At 42.3% G+C, this 24,738-nt stretch overlaps 1 protein-coding gene and 1 non-coding gene across 9 annotated transcripts in view; one reads left to right on the top strand and one right to left on the bottom strand.

The window, feature by feature from the left end:
• Nucleotides 1-24,738, top strand: part of bcorl1 (BCL6 corepressor-like 1) — a 28,308-nt gene that overhangs the window by 1,547 nt on the left and 2,023 nt on the right. Inside the window, exons 1-12 of one of the 8 annotated variants that reach the window (XM_047585800.1) lie at nt 3,381-3,474; nt 3,716-3,764; nt 14,885-14,970; nt 15,070-17,670; nt 17,967-18,099; nt 18,373-18,843; nt 20,117-20,304; nt 20,522-20,788; nt 20,925-21,091; nt 21,291-21,436; nt 22,740-22,817; nt 23,988-24,159. In XM_047585800.1, coding sequence (XP_047441756.1) covers nt 14,965-14,970; nt 15,070-17,670; nt 17,967-18,099; nt 18,373-18,843; nt 20,117-20,304; nt 20,522-20,788; nt 20,925-21,091; nt 21,291-21,436; nt 22,740-22,817; nt 23,988-24,159 — 4,229 coding nt within the window. In that variant the 5' untranslated portion in view covers nt 3,381-3,474; nt 3,716-3,764; nt 14,885-14,964. Of the gene's footprint in view, nt 1-3,380; nt 3,475-3,715; nt 3,765-8,245; nt 8,421-9,144; nt 9,868-11,423; nt 11,834-11,911; nt 12,227-14,884; nt 14,971-15,069; nt 17,671-17,966; nt 18,100-18,372; nt 18,844-20,116; nt 20,305-20,521; nt 20,789-20,924; nt 21,092-21,290; nt 21,437-22,739; nt 22,818-23,987; nt 24,160-24,738 lie in introns of those variants that run through there. The other 7 variants (XM_047585796.1, XM_047585799.1, XM_047585801.1 and 4 more) reach the window with 7 other exon arrangements.
• trnav-uac lies at nt 1,506-1,578 on the bottom strand. Its single transcript has one exon. It is a non-coding gene; the product is annotated as a tRNA-Val (tRNA).

The following is a 24,738-nucleotide window of genomic DNA, read 5'->3' as shown; positions in this document are numbered from 1 at the left end:
CTGTGCTTCATAATTGTTTTGTTTGTTTGTTTTTTTTACTAAATCTGTACTATAACTGTTTTTCAGTAACTTAAATTAATATTTCAGCTTCCCATTCATTGTTAATGTAAACTGTAGAAACAATAGCCAAAACTGTTAGACTCGTTTGTAATCAATACATAGTAATGTATATTATCACTGCTGCAACCATCAATTGTATTTAATTCATCTAAAATTATCTTCTTACTCAATGAATTAATCATTTGGGCTGCAAAATGTCAAAATGCCATTTACAATTGTCATCTTGTCAAAGAGGTTTTCACTCTTTTGACCAAATAGCTGAAAGATCCAAAGAACGTTGGCTATATACCATCTAGCTTTGTGATGTAAATATGACAATATTGATATTATCAATTACATTTTATTGATGTTCACTTGCCTTGATTCAACTTGATTTGTCAACCCATCTTGACTGTGTTATTTTTAATGTATTTACTTAGATGGTTTTATCATGTTGCTAAAGGAGGATTATTAAAATAGGTTATGTTAATTGACTGGTATGATGGAAATACTAATTGTTTCAGCTCTACTAATTTAAGGCAAAACAAAGTTCATCAAAATAAATTAGGAATTGGATGTGGCATACAAGTGATGAACTCTAATATATTAACATATGTCAGTGCAATACAGCAGATCTGCCACTAATTACTTGTTTATTAATGAAATCTAGATAGTTATGGGGTTGCACAATATAATATTGAAATCAGTTTCTTATATCCCTACAGTTCAGATAAATGCTTCAGTTAAATCTCAAGATTCAAGATTTCTTTTATTTTTATTGAACATTATATACACATATGTGCCCATGCAGCTCACGAATACGCAACATAAATAAATACTAATGTAAAGGCTGCGATAATATGGCACGAAGCTAAACATTCCCCCTTTAACAGTAGCTGTTTGGGCTCAGTTGTTGTGTGAAATTATACTGAAACTGACAATAACGAAGTGAGCTTAGGACGTTTAAAGCAATTCTTACCTTTCGGGCACGTTGCCCAGCACTTAGTAAAAATTGAACACAACTTCGCCCCACCGCGTATCTCTGTCTGACCTTTGACGCTCCCGTCTTCTCCTGACGCATGCGGTGGGAAAGTGAAGGTAGAGGAGCAATGGAGACAGATTCAGAGGCGCCAGTAAGTGGAAACAGTAATTAAATGAAATTCTTTTCTATATGTGGCATAAAATAAAATGCCCTCATAACGGTCAGTTACAATGATAGTCTGACGAACTATGATAACGTTAGTATCGTAGTTACAGCGTTTCAGCGTACGCCAGAATTCACATTTAAATAAATGTCAACATATTTTCTTGTAAAATTCCTGCAACGTGACAACTTACAAAATAAAAGTGTAAAATACCAGAGAGCTAAGACTTGCTTCAGCAGTTGGTGGAGATAGAAATGTCCGGTGGTTTATGCAATATCAGATGAATAGGCTGATGAAAGCGGCAAGTCAGGAAAAAAGTAGTGGTTCCACTGGGGCTCGAACCCAGGACCTTCTGCGTGTAAAGCAGACGTGATAACCGCTACACTATGGAACCAACTGTCCCTTTGGTCGCTCTGAGGGGTATCTGAAGTGTGTAGGGTGTCCGGTTGTTTTTGCGATGTGGTTCAAGACAGATCTTTGAGAGTCCGCGGACATCCTCTGCGCCTGCTTGTAACGCCCTCTGTCCGCCGCTTCTTTGCTGTAGGTTGCCGTTTACAGAGTACCGGTGAGCTTCAATCTCCCATACATCCCGTCTCTCCTCGACAGTACCGTTCAGATGCAGGTGTTTTAGTTCAGTTGCGAGCCGAATCCTCTTGGGACCATTTGTTTTTCTGGCCGATCACTCGTTGTGATAGCTAACATCCGCCAACAGACCTCAAAGCTTCAAGTCAAGTGAATTGATCTGCTCGTGTCTCAAGCCTGCCGCCAGGATTAGCGTCTCGAGTTTAGAAAGCTGACATGGCTTGTCCAGCTAGCATTGATTTAGTGTGTACATGCTCCAGCTTGTAATTTTATTACTGAAATGTTGGGGTAACACGACGTCCCCCCCCCCCCCCCCCCCCCGTAAAATAGGACACAGAGTGGTGCATTTTACCAGCTCAGGTTACTTACAGTAAATATGACACTGCTACAGTACGGTCAAGACGACAGAGATGTCCTGAAGTTAGATCTGGCAGTGAGACTGTGCCATTTACACACATCTCTTCACTGTTTAACTGCAATGACTTTACCAAAGTAGTGAGTGTTTATGTTTATTATTTTGCAGCTCAGACACCACCTGTCTTAGAAGTTGAAACATTACACATCACTGTTTGTGTGTGACATTTAGACAAGCTATGTAGAGGGCAGCAACATGACTGAGTTTATTAGTGTTTAGAATAAAGGCTATAATAATGAAAGTCTATCCATCTTAAACACTCTCCTTAGGTTTTACATGAAGCAGAATTAGTTTCTCCTGCACTCCTGCGCTGTTGTTTGGTTATACCTGCAAGTGTTTCTGATTTCTGATGCAGTCATTGAATTTAAAGCTCAAATCTACATTTCCAAGTAGTCAGTTCATCTGACAGGTGTACAATGTGAGTGTGTTCGTCACTGACTGATGAGGCTCCTCAAGCAATCATCTTTCTAGCTTATTTCTGTCTGTCCCTTTTTGGCTGCTGTGCTGAAATCAGTGAAATAATTTATAGCATTGAGTTGTTAGACCATCAGTCTTCCACTTTTGGCTATTTTGCCTCCAGCTTACTTAGGTGCCAATCATGTACGGGCAGTAGCACTGCGCTGGAAAACACGGGGATGACATCTACATCTGGATATCATTTGGGGTACAATAGCACACCTTGAGAGGCAGCCAGAGGTTGTATTCTCACTGACCGTGGCTCCCATAAATTAAGAGACAGATCTATTATGTAGGCAGGATCAAAATTAAAGACATCTGCATCTGTTCCACACTCTGAATCTGAATGACCAATATAGGTGTGTGATACTTGAAAGTAGTCCAGTGTTATATATTTTAAGTAAAAATGCAAATTAAAAGTTATTTGATATGCAAACATGTATTTATTTATTGTAATTTAAGGCTTTGTCTGTCTAGTGATTTGTCTTTATTGATTATTTATCTAAAACTATTTAAGTAAAATCAGAAAATACTTCTATTAGAGAGGCATTTTCAGTTTATATTCTCACTGAAATAGAGCAGAACAATTAGTATGACAGATTAAAGCTGCGATTATGTTGCACCATGTGTTGCCCCCTTCTGGCAGGGAAAGTAATTACTACAGGTGGCAATAAATAAAGCCCAACAATACAATATTATCATGGTGCTTAAATGACATTTTAACAAAACTTTTTTTTTTTTTTTTTTAAAGGAAATTGTCAGCCCTCTGTCGGATAATGAACTGTTATAGTCACAAAAATATCCATTGCCCCTGATGCCAACACATTGTGAGATAGTGTGAGTTAATGCTTCCCTTTTGGCTGGACTCAAGCTTTCCTCTTTTTTAAGCTTCACTTCTCTGTTGAGCTTGGCTATGTACACCTGACTTTCAGTGTTATAACAAAAAAAAAAACATAAAGTTGAATATACTCATGTGAAGTAGGTGCTGGCTTTGTTTTTTTGTTTGTTTTATTGTCTTAGCTTGCTTTGAATTGGGAGGTATATTTGTCAAACTCTCCACTGTTGGTTGTTTTTACAGTCGACTATTACCATTACTGGCCGAGGTGACTTCTGGACTTCTGTGTGAGGTGAGCCTCATTTTCACAGTACTGTATCTATATTTTCATACATCCCTCCTTACAAATCCCCTGTGTCAAATAAGTTCATGCACTTGTTTTATTCACGCTTTTCTGATTGTTTACTGCATGCCACCATCATTGTTTTCCACCTTCCTCCCGCATGCTGACCATTACCTCAGCTGACCCCTGGTCTCACCAGAAAAAAAAACTCAACAGCACCATCTAGTAGACTGAAAAGCTATTGATTTTATTTATCCTGTACCAAAGACTTGGTGCCAGTGTAACAATTTTGTTTGTCTTGATACTATGCTGTTTTGATTTTTCCCTCCTTTCCTAGTCATTACACAAACATTGTATGCCTACTACTACTACTACTCCTGGCTTGTGTCCAGAAATCATTACAAAAATCCAGAGATATTTAGGTAGAATATATGTAACAGCTACTAGCTACACTATACTTCAAATATCTTACAAACACCACCCTGTCCTAGGGCGATGAGGCAACATCCGCGTGGGCCCTCTCTCCCTTTGTAAAGTTTCCTTCAGTAATGAAAATTGATGCCAGTGGTCCTCTGTTTGTTGTAAGTTTGTTCTTTTTTTAGACTGTCTCTCCCTTGAACAGCAGGGGTGTTTTTAATCTGGAGTGTCAGAAACCTTTCTTGAACGCTTTCTAAGTTTTGCCAGGAGTGTCTCCTTAATACTCTTAGGTCCTATATTTTAAACAGTCTCCATTATGGTTTCCTCCTTTTTCAGTTCTAGCAAACCAACCATTTCTACCGGACATAAAAAACATAAAAATCGGCACAGCAGTGCTAGAATGTTTCCACAGACCCCAGATTTAAAAGGTCAGTATTCTGTGAATTACAGGCTCAGTCAGCATTGTGTGAACTCATCTGACTATAGCTTGAATGTAACACACATTTATTCATATGTAGAAGTCCTGCACTCCTGCTTAAAACACTTTGACCTCTGCTGGTCAGAAAGATTCCCCATTTTGTTCATCCCGTGAACACGCAAGCACACGCTTGTGGTTGTTCACATAAAATCAATTCCACATTATTATGTAATATTTTACTGATTTAAATGGCAGCAATGTACCAAAAATTGCAGCACTCTCCAAAAAAATTTATAGAAGCAAAAGTTGAAAACAAAGATATAAATATGCCTAATTTTAATACTTAGAGAAAAAGCTTCACTAAAAAATGAAGAAAAACTAAATGTATTAAACCTCTATTTAGGCTAAATATGATGTAGATAGCAGAACAATGTAAATAATGAATTAATAAATATTCAAAACTAATATAACCACAGGGCATCTTTAATTTTCGTTGCACACGTGCATGTGCTTTTACAAACACAGCATGACCCACTTAGGAAAATTCTGCTCTATAGTGCTACTAGTGGTCAAATTCTCCACCGCGTACCTTTAATATCCCATTGAAAAAAGTCCAGATTTACAGTATCTCTATGGGTCAACTTTTTTCAGCTTCTTCTCCATGGCCTTTCAATCAACTGTGTTGAATGCAGGGCATTCTGTCTTCGGTGAACTGGCATTTCTAACAAAGACATAACTTTTAACAAAAGTGAGAAAGAAATAGAAAGCACATGTATGCTGGTGATCAACCAAGAAAGCTTTGACAGAAACAGAGGTTAAAACCTATTACTTGATGTATTTGACTGTGCTTTCTAATGGACCTGCACTGCGGACTAGAGTCCCTATTACCAGTAAGAAGCAGAATGACAGCTGTCTCGTATGAAAGGCTCTACTGCGGGTCAAAGTCTAATGAATTAATCATGGCTGCTTGGAATAATCAGAGCTTCAATGAGACAAAAGATTTTGCTTGTAATCTCCCACTACATAATAAAGTGTGCCCACTGTCTATTGTAGCCTTTTTTGGAGCAGACTGCTGAAGACGGTCTTCAGTCGGACTTTCAGCTATGCGGTGTGTTCTCAGTTAACAGGGCACACCAACGAGTCGGTTAGACACCTATGGCCCATGGCCATTTCGCTGTCCTCCTCCTTGGACACAGTACTAATGACTTTTAAGTCCCCCATGTTTTCCATCAGTCCACTCTGAAATTTTAGACCAGTCCCAAAAGAATAAGGATAAACTGTTTTATTTGTGTTGATGGAAAAATGAAAAATGACATTTGTGACCTGTGTTGTTCCATCTACTGAGAAAATCCTCAGACGTCCCTGTTAGAAGTTTCCAGAGGCTCCGTTCCATCAGTGTTTCCAGTGACAATTTCTCATAGTAAGATACGGAGATTCTCCAGAGTGACCGGGGTATCGTTTCTGCAAATTCATGTTGCTTTTAACTTTTACGTTATACATTTTCTTAATCAATTCACCATATTTTGTTGAAATGTTGGTAGAAATATCAGAAGCATATTTCTCAAAGCACGTCAAATCCAAACTATCGCATGGCTGTAAAGATATTTATGTATATCCTGCATTCTCCCTTTGAACCTGCAGAATTCAGTCTGGTAATGCAATTGACAGTTTTGCTCGTAAAGTTTTGCTTTGTCAGATCTTTTAAAGGACCTCTCATGTAGTGTTTCTTGTTTTCTGAGGAATCAACAACATGATTCAGTGCTAATGAGCTACAGGCGGCAAGTGAGACTCTGTGAGCTACATCATAAACTTGCTCTGACACATGGCTAATACATGTGCTCAGACTAGTACTCTGTGAGTTCTCATGTCCTACTGGTTAAGTCTTGACCTTTGGGAGATTCCTCTCCTGTTCAGCCTGGGCCTTTACTCTTTAACAGGAGTCTTGACTTGTTTACTGACTTAAGCCACTTCTACAGAGGTAGTAATTTAAGTTGTCAGGATCGTCTGACCCAGGTGTCTCTGTGAGATGTAACTGCAGAAAAAGACTTAAGCAACGGAAAAAAAAGGAAAACTAGATGCTATGTCACTGATGATGATTAGACTTATTTTTGTTCATGTGTTTTTGCCCAGTATCTATATTTGTACTTTTCAAATGTCTAGTTTGTCGCGTTTTGTTCTTCTGTGTCATGTTGCCAAGAGAACTAGGAATAGCTGTTGCTGATCTGTTAACCATACATGAGCTCCCTTCAAGCACATCTATGATTCTTTCATTAAATAACATGCTAGGTTTGCTCTAACAAGCTACACCTTCTGCCCATATGCTTGGTTGTCATGTCCACAGGCGATGTCAAACACCGAATCTGACGACATTGCATTTAGGTCGCAGGCCTTTGTGCTGTTTGTGTAAACGTTGCATCTCTTTGAGTTTGAGATGCTTTATCAGGTGGTAGAGAGACACAGGAAGCAGATAAAGAGAAGAATTCAACGAATGTCACCTATCCGGGAATCAAACCACTATGGTCATATGGTATCAACCAAAACTCTCAAATGATGCTGTTTTGTTTTTTAATTTTTTTGAAAACTGCACCTGAACGTTTATATTGTCACACGGAACGGAAGAGAGAGACTGTCTAACTCATGTCCAAGGATTCTCGCTGCAGCGAATTCACCTTGACATCTGACACACCAATCCACACACCACAAAAGTATTATTCAGAGTGCTACATGTCACTGCACAAACTATTATAGAAACTATAGCCAGAGCTTTACTCGGTTGTTGAGGCTGAGAAATGGTACATACAGGAATGGTATCTGACGCAACTCGTAATTGACATAACTGTTTTCCATGACATAAGGAAGAAATTACGAAATGATGACACTTTTAAAACATTTAGAATATTTGTATGCCAATACTGGTATATCTGAAACAACAACAACAACAACAACAACAGCCCATATCCACCAACAGAAACTAGGACTGGTTATATTTGGTTAAAGGAGAAGCACTAGATATACCACTGGATATATCAGTTTACTTCAGTCTGTGTCTAAACTGTACAAATATTTGTAGCGAAAATATTTACCACATGCGAATTGTCAGGGGTAGATGTTGGATGTTAAAAGACAGAGTATTATCAGTAACACATCGGTCTGCACAACAGCCAAACAAAGTGCTCTTTGATGGTCCCTGAATCTGTTTTGGGGAGGTTCACTCTCTGGCCATTTTAAAAACACGTCTTCAGTGTACCTGCCAGTTCCAGGTCACTGAAACCGGATTTACATTCATATTATATTTGTTTAGACCATGGATAGCCTCTTTACAAATTAAATCCGAGTCTGTAGTGTGTAGCAGACTGTGTGGAAACCTCAGTGACAAAAGCTTTCAGCCTTGGACCATTATTATATTGTTGAAGTAATGTGTGGCAACTGTCATTGGATTTCAAGACAATTATATTAGTCTACAGAGCATCTGGATGTTTGAATCGTTGGGGTAAAACGCGAGAGGGTGTGCCGTAGAAGCACTCCGTGTCTGACTCCATTAAAGTACCCTGCAATTAAAGATTGAATCCCACCGAGCACCAGTCTGTTTGTTATTCACCTGTAGGGCTTTACCCGGCGCTAGGACCCAGGGTGCGCGATTTTCATCTCCAGCTGCTGCAGACCGAAAACTGGCAATAAGGGAAGATCGCGAGGACAAGCCAAAATTTCATACTGTATTCATTCTACTTTAAAATCTCATCCCCGGCCCCGCACCGAAGCCTCCCTGCAGACAACAATAGCTTGTTGCGCTGTGTGCAGGCTTTGTGGCTGTAGACAGCTCGGAGCGCAAGGTAAGACGGTGCAATAGCATGCGATTACTAATAACAAAGGCGTTACGGGCGAGCAGGGGGCATTAAAGGGGGCATTGCACAACGCTACTGAGGGCGAGTAAAACTCTGCCAAACTTTGACCTGGATATGTGCATTTTCCAGTTGTTGGTGTCTTGCAGAAGCTACAGTAGTTGCGGGGATGTTTCGCTGTTATCCCGCGGCATTATGTAGGATCGTGTCACATGTATGGACAGCCAAGTTGTGTGTCGAGATGACATCCATGAGTCTGCTGTCCATGCGTACCGGCTGTGGATGCGGTCGGCGATCCTAACGCCGACACGGCAACTGTGAAGTGGTGGGTTTTAATTTTACACTGATATTTAACGTGATGTGGACAGCGCATCGGGCCATCCATTAACCTGGAAAAGAAGAACATCACCCTTGACTGTTTCTGTGATCGGCTGCCATCCTCCCTTCGCCTATGGTAGAATAATTCATTACTTATACCAAGATGGAAGAAGAATGCGCCTGGTTTTTAGTCAGTGTTCAGTCCCCGCTGCCTTCCCAACCTCGACATTCAACACTGACCAGGTGAACCGCGAACTTAGACGGGACATCCTCGTCGCTGTCAAGCATGGCGGCCTTAATAGGGTCGATAATCTCCGATATGACTCACAGATAGATGACCACGTATGCCCACTTTGAAGACGACATACTTAAAAAAAAATCAGGCCTTCGAAATAAACAACGTGCCTTCATCTGTGCTATCGCTGTTGTCATAGTGTATGCGCGGAGCGGAATAGCACATCCCTGCTCGACTGATTTCTACTTGCATCCATAACAAGTTTTTTAACCCCACGGCGTCAGATATCCGACGTGGAGCCTGTGAACCAAACTCGTCTATAATTGGTGAAGCCCCGAGCAGCCGGTCACTACCGGGATAGATCTTGCGCGGTCGTTGAGGTCTCCGGGTTACCCCGGCTCAGACACAATGCGATGTGTCAGCTGGCGACTTTCTGATACTCCCGCTTTATGCCGACACGGTCGCGTACGGCGTTCCACTTTTTTACTGATCGGCGTTTTTTTGTTTCCCAATTTCACATTTGGCCATCTGTCAACGATTTGGCTGCTTGCACGCAGCCATTACTGAGCGAATGGCGAAGGGCATGTAGAGGCTCTCGCACAGCGATCCACTCCGCGACAGGAAAGCAGTCAAATAGTTTCTGCTCGCTCTACCCTCGGCGGATGGACAGTATCGTTGTCCACACCGCCGTAGTGGTCAGAGACGACACGGATCATGCATGGTAGTAAACAAACTCTTTCAGTCACACGACGGTGTCAGCCCTGCTGTGTGCACGTTTAGGCGATTTCCTCACCACCGCAAGTGTTGAGAAAAGTAGGAAATCTGTTGGCCTTAAGGAGTGGATACCCGTGTGAACAGCAGGCCTGCACTGCTTTCAGGATCCAGGTAAGACAAGTGGCCTAATTACAGCAGGGTAACCTGTGCTGCTTAACCACTGTGCCAAAATGTGATTATAGAGTAAGAGAACTAAATATGCTGTGGTTGTTTATCTTTGGGGGGGTGAGTCAGGCAAGTGCAAGCCTCCCGCAGACCCCTTTAAACTTTCATTTGTTTGTCTGTGTGCGACTGGAAGTTGCAGGTGTGTTGTCATTCTCATAACTGCAAACATGAGCTACTGGTCCACATATGCTCTGCTCCTTTGTCCTTGTTTAGCAACAGCAGTCGGTTAAGGAAAAGCTGACCTCATGTATCACTGTGAACTTGTTCAAACTGAAACGAGATTGTATTGTTCTTAAAAACGGAGCACATACGATGTTGCCTTGAGGAGAGATTCTATTGTACATCAGATTGTCTTGTATTTATAAAGTAGGACTATTTTCACAGCGCTTGACTGTGTTAAGGTCAATGTAGTTCCTGTATATTGTTGTCAGAGGGCTGAAGGCTTTTGTCCTTGAATCGGTTCTGCTGTCTTGATTTTGTACAAAAAAAATTTGTGCTAAGAAAACTGAAGGCTAACACTGAAATTAAAAATCTTAGCTCAGAACTTATAAGCACTTCTCAGTAGAAAATCATGATTCCAGTTTAAGCCTGATAGTAACAGGAAATGTGATTTTGACATGCAGCACTATGCAAGAGGTGAATGGCGGGGAACTGAAGATGCACTGCAGAGGGAATGGCACCGTCTTTGTTCATATATTTATTATAAATGTTTATTAGCAGCTGTGTTTACAAGTTGTCTTCACACCATCAGACCCTTTGGGCCTAATCCACACAAAAGGAAACGGGAAAAGCACATGTTTCAGTTGTCCTGATGAATGGCAGGTAAATAATTAAGTTGTCTTTTTAGTGACGCTGGATTCATCGTGTATTTTTGTATTTGCAGTGAAATATTTTGGACAACATGTTGATGGCAATAATAATCCTGGCTCTGTGTTTTCAAAATATCAGTTTTGGTTTCCAGACAAATGTGGAAATTGTTATCCAGCTCCATTAATATCAGCTGAGCACAGAGAAAACACATGTGGAGATTTACAAAAGAGACTTCTGTCACGTTGTAAGCAAATGTTGTGCGTTTCCAGGGTTTAACTGAACAGATAGAGGTCAGCGCTGGGAGACATGTATTTGAAGCTAACCCTCATTAGAGCAGTGAAGTTAGATCACAGATGGCAAACTTCTTTGAAGATAACGCGGTTTTATGTGTCAAAAACGAGTGTTCCTCTGTCTTTTCCAAGCCAGTCCATCAGCCTAACGCATGAAACTGACGTGCCTCCAACACCCGAGTCTTGCTTCCTCGTGTTAATTTCCCCGCAACAGACCCACACCTCTCCCACTCTCTCCTTTTTATATGTTGTCAGTTCGGTTTAGAAACCATCACCCGCAGCTGACTGTTAATTGACCTGGCTGACTCTGAAACGCACCCACACATTCAGAGGCACCCGGAGTCTGCTCTGGTTTAAAACAAAAATACAGTTTATTACTTTGTTACCCCGATAAGCCTTTCCAGTTTAGCGCACCGTTACACTCTTTGGTCGCGATCCCCCATTCCCCTTGAGCGGCTGGAGCTCGCGTTGCATGCCGGTACCTGCAGTCCTCACCCCTCCCAGCCTCTCCAGCGTCTAATCCTGGGCGTGGATAGCCGAGCACTACATCTCCCATGCTGTCACCGTGCACCCTTCTGCCCCTCTCTCTCCTCTCTCTCTCCCACCAGACTGGAGACTGGAGATACGGAACGGACTGTCTTGACGACCCCCCCTACCCTCCCCTCCTCCTCCCTCCCTCCCGCCCCCCCGGACTTTTAGAACCGAAAACCGTCGAGATTAGTGAGCAGCCACGGACGGCAGAGGCGAAAGGCTGGACACGGCCGTATCACAGTGGTGGCTGCGCGTCGTTCACATGCCATCTGGACGAGCGGGTTCGTAACTGTTTGTGTCATTAGACATCTTTTATCTCGCCCGCTGATTAGCCTGGGAATTATTCAATATTTCGGATAGAGGGAGTCTGAAGGGGGGCCGGGAGAGGAGAGGCTTGGTGGGTCGGGGCTCGGTGAATGCCTTTCAACGCCGAAGTGGCTCAGTCAGTCCACCAAAGGGCCGATTAGAGAGACGGGAGCACTTCACATTAGGTCGGCCGGGGATAAATAACAGTAGCCTGCCTCAACATGCAAACCACTGGGAGTAAAGCGAAGGCTTCGCGGAGACTCCGCTGTGCAGGGAGCTGGAAACCTACCGGAGGTAGTACTGGTCAGGAGTTAAATATATTGTTTGCCCCCTTTTTCGTGGACACTCCAGCGGCTCGAGCCCGTGTAGTAAGTTGTGCCAGCCTGCCCTCCTTTTTTTTTTTTTTTGCTTACTTTTTACACCTATTTCCAGTAGAAATTGATTGTGTTTTTAAAAAACTGACCGCGTTACTTTGTGAGGCTGATGAAGGGTGATGATGGTGGTCAGGAGTTTAGTTTGTTTGGCTCTCCCTTCATTCCCTGTGTGGCTTTGCGTTGATGTTGACTTACCTTATCAGGCGGAGATGTGACACATTGCCACATTGTGCTCCTGCGTCGCAGCCCAGGCAGCCACTCGATGGGGGGAAATCTCTCCTGCCACTTGCTGTAATTCCCCCAAAACATCTGTCTTTTATCTCGAAACATTTCATAGAGCCTTGCCCGGGGTTTAGAGATGAAGACCGCCTGTCTTCTCAGCTTGTTTGCGTGCAGATGAACCGATCACCTGAGAGCCAGTTGCCATTCTCTCATTACGGTGACTGCTCGCCATCTCCAGCTCGAGAGAGAGCGACCCGGAGCTCTCCAGAGTTTTTCCGTGCTGATATTTATAACAGACGGAAATGGTGTTTTGTGAGTGCCCCAGTGCCACAGCGTGCGTGTGGTGTTACTGAGCACTTCTCAGATATGACATTGGGACGCGTGTCTTTTGTGCCGTGGGCTGGACAGCGAGCTGACCGGGTGGAAGTGGTCTGCTACAGGATAATTTGGCTTCTTCGAAGCTGTTTTTTTCTCAAAGGTATGTCCAGGCTCGACTTTGTTTGGTGCGAGCCGTGTTGCCCACGGCGTGTGCGCGGACTGCTGCATATTTACTGGCCTACATCAGAGCGGATGAATTCAAATGTAGTGGCGGAGCAGACCTCGATCGCAGCACAAAGACAAACTAGCTGTGAGCAACTGTTGTACGGTAATGTATGCAGACCCTCCTTGCACAGAGCGGTATCTGCATCGCTGGATCCCTTTTAGTCCGTGCTCGCAGATTCCGGCGGAGATTGGCGTGTCAGTCATTATGTGTATCATCTACGTTATGTTTCACAGACCCCGCAGTGAAATATTTCAATTTACCAAATGCTTTGACATAGATTTATTTTATTTATTTATTTTTTTCCTGCACAGTCCCTTTTGTAGTCGTCTCATTTACTTGCAGATGCGCTCGTCTCCGCTCACCTCTACCTACATACTGGGGCTGGGGAGGGGGGGCTATTCTGGCGGGTGTCCCCGCTGTTTCAGATGTTTGTTTTCAGGTGGCTTACAGCTTACTTAACTCTCATTATTAATAATTGTGTGAATGAATATGACCGGGGTGCATTCGGTTCTGAAAATGTCTTGTGTGAGTTTTAAATAGAGAAGCAATGGGTGGGATTGCATGTCTAGTTTTAGACTAACTCTGCATGACCCCCCACATTAAGATCGTAAATAATTCATACATAATCCTTTTCTATATAAACAAGCAACAAAACTTTTGCTAATTTCCTGTCACCCGCATAACACAATCAGCACAAAACACACTGACACTCGCTAAGAAAAGATCATTTGAGCAGTTACGGCTGATTGCTTCATGGATGGATTAATGAATGAGTCTACTGCGGACAGGGCCTGCGGTCCCAGGGGCCATGGGCCACTAAACAAGAGCACGTGTTTAAAGTGCCTTTTTTCTTTTGTTCTGAAAATGTAATATTTTGAATCTGCAGAAAAAAGAAAAAAAAACATTTTCTTCAGTTTTCTTACAACTAAGCAGTGTCTAGTCAGGCTGCAGAAAGCCCAAAGGGAGGTTAGAACTTGAAAATGTGCTTTCTTTTTTGTTAAGAGTTTAGCACTAAAAGGAGGTTTTCACAATTATTGCTGAAGGTGAAACGTTGTGTTCAACAAGAATCATTTTTGTGATATCCCAATTAGTCTGGAAGCCAAGCTGTGTTCCAATATGTATGTGTGGAAATTTGAAGTTTCAAGCAGATATACTCTGAAAACTGACTTTTTATTGTAGGAGGTAATTTTGGAAATGATGGATGTGTACGTCCGAAATGGATCTTAAAATGTTTTTGACAGCAGCTCTGAAGAAACATGTTTCCCTTCATTGTTTCCTATAACGTTCTTTTTTCTATGTCATAGTATTTTATATATAATGTCTCAGAGGAGTGTCACTGTTAAATACCTGCAGCCAATGAGATTTTGTGTCAACAAAACAGTAGACGTAAGGTTAACTTGAAAAATAACATGACAAATATACACACAATGCTAGCAAACAGCATTAAAGTGGTGATCTGGGTGTTGGGTGGTTTGTTATTTGTCTCTGCCAGATGTGTGTTGGCTCACAAATGCTTCATGTTGCAAGAAATGCATTAGATCTCATTTCTCTCGCTGGATACAGATTTTTAGTAAAGACAGAGGAGAAGATCACAAACAAATTGACAGTATTTCCTGCATATAAGCAAATAACACCATACAGAACAACACCACAAATGTGTTCTACCGGTTTACCACATTTCTCCCTGCTACCCTAAAATTTTCTACTCTGATGAAGTTGTAGCATATCTGATCTCTGAGCAAGTCATGTTGTTTTGTGTGTGACTCAGTGGCTGTTGCATACAATACTCCTGATTTCTTCATGAAGGTTTGAATTATTACTTTTTGTGCGACACCAACACTAGTGACCACGTCAAGTGTTTATTGTCTTTTTTGTGCATTCTGCAGCATATCACTCTATTCCACGGAAAACTCTCACCTGACTGACTCAGCTACCCCCCAAGGCATGTTGTGCTAAAGAAACACCTATGCAGGTAATTATTTTTTTCCTGTTGAACTTAGATGACTTGATTAGAGCATTTTGTCCTCATATCTAATTAACAGTGGCCTCGTGAACTTCTCTTATTACTCAGGTGGATCCCACACTAATGAATGTAGGGGATGGAGGCACGGTGAGCAGAGAGATCAGTGCTCCAAATAAGGCCTCTACTAGTATGGTGGGAAATCCCCCCCAGACGCTGCCCCCTGAGTTCCGAGGAGATGTTACCCTCAGTCAGCAAAACAAGACCACTTCAACAAAAGACTGTACGACGGTGAAAACCTGTCTGAACACTAGCAATTGTAACCACAGTCCTGAACTTTCTCCACCTCAACAGCCCAACAATGCACCAATGTCTGGCTCAGTCCTCAGTAGCCCAGAGAAGAGGACAGACAAGAGGACAGAAGCCCCCAAACTCAAAGCTGATGGTGCTGGGGTCTTCCCCACTCCACAGTGGTCAAGTGGTATAAAAGTAAACCGGGAGGACTTACACAACACTTGTCACAGCAATGGGAAAAAATCGCATCCACAAACGCAATCTGTGCAGAGTGTTCCACCTGGGTTTCAGTGTTCTACCATGTTTAAACCAGCCCAGCCTGTGGCCTTCCTTCCTTCCACTAATTTTTCTTCTCCACTTTGTAAAATTACTCTTCCACCAGCATTGGGTCAGATTGCAGCATTGAGAGAGGCCACAGCTAGTCAGTTTCAAAAAGAGATTCAGCCTCAAAGCTCAGGTGTCGGAGCGACACCACTCATGCGGACCTATCCTTATTCCTTGCCTGTGGGACGGACTCCAGCTGCAGAGAAAAAAACAGGCACATCAGCCGCAAAACTAAAATCTAACCACTCATCAAGCAAGAATGCCAAATCTGTAGGAGAGCATAAATCTTTAGCCTCTGTGGTAGCTTCACCTACTATTGCCCTACCATTGCAGCACCCATCACTAACCTCAGCACCCACCCACTACACCTTGTCTCCCACTGCTGCCATTTGCTGTGGCTCTGCACTAGCCAGCATCACTTCTCAGAGCAGACTGCTGAACCATGTGGAGAAAGGCAACACCATAGACAAGGCAACTATTGGCTCTCTTAAAACAACGCCTTCCTCTGCTCCAGAGGACCACACACCTTCATTGGTTGAACCCAGAGATGTACCTCTTGATTTGTCTGCTAAATCAAAGCGCCTGAAATGCTCAAGTGACCCTCCGGTTAGTGTGACGGAGCCCCATAACAACGAGTCAAATCAGAGAGATCCTCTGAATTCAAAGAGGACTCATTCCAGTAGTTATAGCTCCGGTGTGCAATACCCAATCTTACCAAATACCCACAGAAATGGATCTCACCAAAAGCAATTGAACAGGCCCCAGAATCACCAGGTTCCAGAGCCCAAACCAACGTGGGGTAAGGGACCTTCACAGGACTCACTAAAAAACATCCCTGGTACATATGTAGGTGTGGCTAGCCCCATACTGGCTTCTACTCTGAGGGGCAAAGACGGCAAAGGGACCTTTGCAGATGAATTTCAGAGTTTTGCAAAGCAGGAGTTTATATCTATAATTGACCAAGGAGAACATCTGGCCTCAGGAGGAAAGAAGCCATCCTGTCTGATGAAGGGTAACCAACATTCTCACAGTATCAAACATGTTAAAAACACCAGCACAGCCATAACTAAGAACTGTCCCGCTAAAGGAGCCCTGACAACTGCCCTGCTGAGCTCTGCTAATGCTCAGATTCATCAGAAACCTGGGCCTGGCAAAACGGCAGGACCATACTCCACCACTGTTGTTAGTCCGGTGTGGCAACAGCCATCTCATCTTCAACACCAAGCCTCGTCCGCTCAGAAAAAAATTACACAAGGATCTCCAAAGACAAAGGGCGCCACAGTTACGGAAGGATGTAAGTTTCAGAGTGCCCATCACAGCACGTCCAAATCTGAGGATGATAAGTGGGAGAGAATGAAATCTCCTTTGTCTAACCTTGCGTCCATTGTTAAGCAGCAAGCTCTTGAAACAACAGCCGTGACAGGTGAGGCTAATACCCAAGCTTCGCCTGTTCTATCAAGAAAAGCTGATGGTACCAATCCACTCACTGGGAGCAAAGACATGCAATCTAAGCATGCTCCTGATTTTGAATACTCACCATCCTGGTCAGTGGAGAAATGGCCTGGTGTGCCATCTCAAGGGGATTTGACTCAAGCTACGAAAAGACATGAGAAGACGAATGCCACTGAGCCTCTGGAGAATAATACTGACATACACACCAGTCAGGGAGAACACATGGGACTGCAAACAAAGCAAGGCTCCTCAAAGCCTGCTGGCCACTCTCATCTCTTTGGGAGCAATGCATCAACAAATGGGAACAGGATGGAGAGTAAACTAGCCCAGGTGTTAGAGGGGGAGATATTGAGGAAAGAAAGTGGGACGTCAGACGGTCCTCCCAGTGAAAAATTGGAGGGCATGGTTGCATCTATTCTTACAGGCCAGTGTGCAGGGGGAGGCGACAAGTTTGAGAAGAAAACAAACGGAACCAAAGAGGAGTCGCCAACCAAAGCAAAAGCTGCTGCCGTCAAACAAAAGAAGAGTAGTCCTAAAAAGCCAGCAAAGGAGAAGTCTCCAGCAGACGCACTAAAGAAGGCTGTTGGAAAGAAAAAACAAGACAGAGAAAATACTCCAACCAAAGTGACTTCCAATAAGAAGGTAAATTATCAGTGTATATGGTTATAAATTACTTATTTCTTAAAGGTCTTAATTTATCTCATATAGGATTTATTTGGTAAAGTTATGTGGAAAAACTGAAGATAATTAATCACCTTTTTAGATTTTAACTATTACATTGGCTATTGTAGTTCACACGTGAACAATAATAATAGTGTGTGATTGATGATTTGACACTCAGGGTCTTATTGTTAGTTTGATGCTCTCTATCACCATGAACAGTTTGTGATCAATAGAATCCAATACAGTGTGTTCACTCTGTCCCCTGTGTATTTCAGCAGAAGAAACAATGTGCACCTGTGCTTGAGCAGAATCTGTCAGCGGGAAAATTTTCTCCACAGAGTAAAGAACCGACTCCAAGGGACAAGATCAGTCCTATCAAGGTTGAGCAACCAACCTGCAACAAAGCAGGTAAAGTCTTTGTTTCCTATAATTCTGTGACATTTACTGACCTTGGAAGCTCTCCCAGTGCACACACTTTTGATACCTATCACTAATTCAGTGGTGCTTTCAGTTTTGTGAGACATGTTGCCTGCGAGTGAGCTCACGGTTAGATGACTCTGAGCTTACTGCGGAGACTGAAAACGCTTCACGTATTCTCTCATATTTTTATTTTTTGATTATCAGTCATAGTCTGGGCATAGCTGCTGGCACGAATCTAACAATGAGTTGTGATTTACTCAGTTGCAGATAGCGGCAGCAGTCCTCCGTGTGTGGAAACTTCAGAATCGCTCAATAGCTCAGCTGTCCCCAAAAAGGAGGCAGAGACCACAGAGTGCACCTTCCCGAGACTGAGGAGAGGACGCCGGCGAGCTGATGATGCTCGACTTGACCTCTGGGGCTTTGCAACACCTTCCCCTCCACCCCCACCGATGCCTCCTCCCCCAGTTTCCCCGTCGCCTCCTCAGACTCCCACTCAGCCCACCCGACGTCCCAGAGGAAGGCCTCGATCAAATCCCCTGCCAGAGCACGTGCTTCAGGGCAAGAGCAAGTCCCCCAGTGCGGAGGGCGACGCGCCTGCTCATAAGAAACGGCGGCGATGTCGTAGCAAGAAGTATCAGACGGGTGAATACATCACTGAGAAGGACAAGCTTGAAGGAGGAGAGCATCTTGAAGAATCTGACCCGTTGAGGCAGGACACTGGAATCCCTGCAGGTATGCGGTTTGTCTCCAGAGACCAGTTAAGTTCTCGTTTAACTGTTTTCAGCCCAAGTTTAATCACAGGTACAACTTGTGTGATGACAACCGTTCACTACGTGACAGTATATAACGTAGTGTTGAAATCTGATCAGAGCAGAGTTTTAGGATTTTATACAACGCACGGCCGAAATGAAACGTTGATGAGTTGTCGATTCACAGGAAATTTTGATTAGAGTTGCAATGATAATTAGTTGGTTGACAGAAAATTAATTACAAATTATTTTGCTAATTAATTGACTTGGTAATTAGTTGAGCCAATGGGTTGATGATAAAAATGGTTGTTAGTTATTATTTCTAATTAGTTTTAGTCCTTTAAACACATCAAACATTAGTGGGTATCAGGCTGAATCATTCGGCTTTAATATCGTAAACTCACAAAACCTTTTTTGGCTGATGACCCTTGTTTGGCTTTGTTGGCTTGTGATGGATATTTGTCTTCATTACTGACATGTCATAGATTTTTTTATTCCTTTAAAAATATCTGATGAATGAATCAGTACTGACAATTGCTGAAGCAATTTTCTACCCTGTGAAATAAATGTACAGCCACTTTACATTTCGATGTATACACGATTTCTATAGTTTCTCTTTAGGACAACTTTCTTTTACTCACACTGTCTACTTATAGACGCATTATCCCTCTGTTAAGATGCATACCAGAGTTTGTTTGATCTCAGGCTAATAGATTTATAAATAAGGGATTCGGAATAACAATCATACCAGTGGTTATCCAAGGACGTCTGTAATTAAGAAATATTAATGACAACAACAACAACTAGAATAGGTACATATGTAATGTGTATGAACCCAGCACACATGTGAAATTGTGTAGTAGAAGAGTATTCCTTTGCCACCTGTGTATCACGTCTACATCAGAAAGTCCACATAAAGTACCCATTAGTGTGAGTATGACACACGTCATGAGCATAAACAGAAATATGACAGACTTGATTGCTAAAGCAGAGCAGAGTAGCTCAGAGACAGCAGTTATCCTGTTTCAGAAGATAAGATGGCTGAGTCAAGGCCCATTGCTTCAGAAAGTACCAGCAGGTCTGGTGTCGGCTCAAAGCGGCACCTACATTATTCCAGCTCGGTGTGAGCGTGAAGCTGCTCCAAGGCTGCATCAGTACACCGCTGATAAAAAGCATCATGTTTACAGATTAAGATTGTTGAAATCGCCTGGTTGGTACCACTCAGAATAACCTCCAGACTAATTTTGTCATTACAGATCCACAGGAAGATCAGTGTCCAAGTCCCACTGCCTCCAGTCCAGAGCCTCCTCCGAGGAGACCCTCCTTCACACGCTCAGGATCAGTTCGCTACCAGGAGAGCGAGGAGTCTCCAGAGTTCAGTGATAAGCCTTCAGGGAAGAGGAAGTTCAAAAGCAAACACTTATGCGACAGTGATGAGCAGAAGGTGAGTTCTTGATGCTGCTTGTTGGATTATAGTACATATCAAATCACACGGGGTTTCAGGAGCAAGGTGTCAAGAATATATAAGCTTACAGTGCCCCCCTGTGGTCCAACAAAACAATATGTTTGTCACATTTACAGTATAGTGGCGTTTGGGATGTGTTTTTCTCATGTCTTTAAAATGTGTAACGGAGAGCTCTGATCAATAATCTGTGTTTTAGAATAAGACTAAACGCAGCAGCTTGGGGAAGCGCAGCTCCTCCGTTTCCCTAGATGATGATGGTGCTGGAGGAAAAAGACCAGCCAGTCCACCACCCACTCCAAAAAGTTTGCCGTCTTCTCCATCCAATAAGAAAAGCTCATCTGGTAAAAGCAGCGGTTCAGACTCTCCACCAAAAAGGCCTGTTCCTCCGGAGGTTCGTCGACTGATTGTCAATAAAAATGCGGGGGAGACCTTGCTGCAACGTGCTGCTCGCCTCGGCTATCAGGTAAAGTCCCGCCTGTTTACTTGAATGGTATTACTCAGAGTGACTCTGTAAATGGTGTAGTCTTTCTGAGTCATGATATTAAGAGTGTCCATCTGTCCCGCCTCTGTCCTGCCTCTGTCCTACCTCTGTTCTGCAGGACGTAGTCCAGTATTGTCTTGAAAAGGACATCAGGGAGGTTAATCGGCGCGATAACGCTGGTTATACCGCTCTCCATGAGGCGTCCTCTCGAGGGTGGACTCAGATTGTCCAGATGTTGCTGAAACATGGTGCAGATGTCAACTGTAGTGCCCAAGACGGAACAAGGTGATGCTTCAGGGTGCATGATGGTTGTTGTGGTTACTAAGTGTTGTCATGCATCTAACCTTTGTAATGAATTTAAGCACAAAAATTTTTACTTGACTTTTGCAAACAGCATGTGAAAAAAAATAAAACAAAATTATGCCATCCTATTTTATTTTAAAGATGTACAATCTGTAAACAACATTTGTTTATGTTTTTTTAGGCCCCTTCATGACGCAGTAGCAAGTGATAACCTACCGATAGTCTGGTTGCTTCTGAACCATGGTGCAGACCCAACTCTGGCAACCTACTCTGGACACACACCAGTCAAACTAGCACATAGCCCGAGCATGAAGACCTTCCTCACAGGTATTTCCTTTTATTCCCCTTTGTTTCCATCAGAATAATTGTTTGGGATATGTATAGAGAGAACATTTGATAGAACATTTTACCGTTGGTTAAGTTCAACACATCCCAACAGCTTCTATGAAACTAATTGAAGTGAGACATGAAAATAAAAAATTAAACTTGCATTTGACAACTTTACAATCACCTTTAAGTAATGTACTGACAAATTGGTAAACTGTATCATATCTGGCACAGTGGGCTATGAAACATACAGGTTTCATGCAGCGTATATGAGACATGCACGCAAACACTATCCACACAAAGTTTCACAGTAACTGTTGTGTAATGTGTGACTCAGATTGGTTTGTTGACCTCATAAGCTGAGACAAGTACATATGTTGATGACCAATTTATGATTTATTTATGGCTGTGAACAATCTAATTAATCAAAAATATATTATGGCTGACAGTGCACAAATATGACGTAGCAGAACGGTATTTGTTTGTCTGTCGTTACATCACATTTGGGACGTAAATGTGAATGCAGCTGAGACAACTTAAAGCGACTTTAAATGCAAAACGGTAAAAGGTAAAGCTCCCCTTGACAGATCGGTAAGGTTCAGTTCACACGAAAGGTCTCACTCGCGGTTTAAAAAAAGAAATGTCAGGCTGAATTTTTATGACTAAAAAGTTACAGTAAAAGGCTGAGCAGATGACTCACCATGGATTCGCTAATATGGTCAGATTACTGACTAAAAATGAGCGTAGTTCAAGCGTTGTCAGGAGACTGCTGTGGTACAAAATCAGCAGTTAAAATAAAGCTTTCATTGATTAAAGACATAGATTTCTTTGCTCTAATTATCTCTCAATTATTGATCATTACAAAGGCCAGAAAATGATTACAGAAATGGCTCTACAGATGTGAACTTTGTCTACTCTCGTGGTGTTGGGATGTTTTCTCAGCAACTTGCCAGGCTGAAGCTAAAGTCATTCATTTCTGTTGGGTTTTCTTTCACTACTGATGCTGCCGCGGTGTCAGTGTTGTCCACCATACGGGTCTCATTGTGCCATTCTTGTCCTATAAACTGGGAACTAAAGGCTCAGTATCTGATACAACACATTGCTCCAGTGCCTGTTTTCTCTTTCCATTCCCAGCAGAGGTTACTGTTGTGTGAACAATATCAAAAACATCTACATATTGAATTACTTTGTCAAAACAGAGTCCTGATTCCTCTGCTCTCCGCATACAACCACAAGAACTTTTCACATTTTCATGTGCATGCTCACTGCCACAGCCATGCTAAGGTTTTCTTTTTCGCCCCAGAATATTTCACAGATCTGGAAAGCCGCGGTGAACAGGACCCCAGTTTACCCTGGGATTTCTACAGCAGCTCCCTGTTCGGTAAGAAACCTTACTGCTGGATCTTCCTGTCTGCTCAATGTCATCCTGACTGTCAATCAAATATCCTGCTTAAATCGTGAAATCCATCTGAAATATCACTCCTCTGCCGTCCTTGAAGCAAATGCATTAAGTGGTGTGTTCATGGTCGGTCTTTGGGACATGTGTTGTGCTGTTAACAGACACAGGGATGAAAAATTGGAGTAGCATTTAAGTTAATTAAATATAATTAGTCAAACATTAACACATATTTTTCTATATATTTTATTTATTATTGCAGCGGGAGTAGGAGACCAGGGCTCCACCAAAGGATGTTCATTTATGTTAATTATTTGATTTGATTTAACCACTTTATCACCACTCTCCTAATCATCTTTTTTCCTTCAAAATTTAATTGTACAGAATTTTATACCTTTACAGTTAATGTTTAATTTAGATTATCACTTACTTTCTTGTTTATTAACACGTCTCAGTCTGTTCAGTTCAATGTTTGTTTATTATCACATTCTCTTCAACATTCTTCAAAGGAGGCTGATCAAGCTTCCTACCAATCAAACATAGATACACGAGGGATGTTGTGTTCTGCCTTTATATTACCCAAATACCAGCTTTTATTTTGTTTTTGATGTTCTACACATTTCTGTTAATTATATATGGATGTTGCTTTATCCCTTTCCTGAAATGTATTTTTGAAGATACTGTAAACATAAAGGGAAATTCATCTGGCTTTAAAAGCCATTATTACAGTATGAGAACATCTATGGGTTTACACCAAAGCAAAAAATAGTAGAATAGAAAAGAATAGAATATTAATCTTTTGTTGGGGGTCAGGGTTAGAATTTGGTTTAATCACAATTTCAGCCTTATTATGTTTTTATATGAATTTAAAAAACTAGCAGTAACTCAGTCAATAATCATTAAATATGTTCTTTGGTGGTATTATTTTCATAGCCACAATTTCTATGTTTGGGGATTTCAGTTGAAGCTGTGAGTGATACAATGTATCTTCCTGAGCGTCCTCAGTCCCTCGTGTACAATGTGATGGTTGGTGTGAATGTACTGGCCACTAGAGGGCGTCCAGACCTCATGGATTGGACTGAGCTCAGCAGCAGCGCAGATGCAGCCGCTGTATCCGCCTTTCTCCTTCTCACCTCAGTGAACTTCTCTTCACAGAGACCGACCAGGAGCCGTGCTGGGACTTCCTGCTGTCGGAGCAGAACCAGGAGCTGGAGGAGAACGGAACGGGGAAGACCGACCAGGATTCGGACAAAGACTGCCTCGTGTTCGAGTTCTCCTCGGAGCCTCTTTTACCCTGCTACCACGTTCAGGTGTCATTAACACAGGGGTGAGTTCACAAAGATGAGACATTAATGGAAACTGATGGAAACTAATGGAAACTACTGTCGGCATCTGGACCCATGTCCAGAAAGGCACACACTACATTTGATTGTTTGCAGAATAATATTGGGCATGAACTGTGTAAAATTGTTCTAGTGATAAAGAGTGTTGATGCACTGCCACAAATATGTCACAGTTAGGTGGGAAAGGCTGTGATGATAGTAGATACTGATAGCTGTGATAGCTCATGAGTAAATTGAGTTGTTTCAGTCGTTCTTATATCTGCTTCAAATAGTGTCATAGAAATACAGTAATCGTATAAACAGATAACATTTGTGTCGCATTTAGCATAAAAGTGTCACTCTTGTCCATTATGAAAAAACATTTGTGCTTCATCTCTGTGTTCAGTCTTTATGCTGACATTTCATTCAACTCAGGCACCAAAAGTTGTATTGAGAGAATTATTCAACACATTAATAAGTATTATTTGGTGTTTAAACCTGTGTGTGTGGCAGCATTTATTTATTATTTATATTCAGCCATGAGGCTAATGTAAGTTGCAGGTGCAAGTTTTTTTATATTTATC

Source organism: Mugil cephalus, chromosome 5, assembly GCF_022458985.1.
Source record: "Mugil cephalus isolate CIBA_MC_2020 chromosome 5, CIBA_Mcephalus_1.1, whole genome shotgun sequence".
Classification (NCBI taxonomy): domain Eukaryota; kingdom Metazoa; phylum Chordata; class Actinopteri; order Mugiliformes; family Mugilidae; genus Mugil; species Mugil cephalus.
This window is presented reverse-complemented; position numbering and strand designations above follow the sequence as displayed.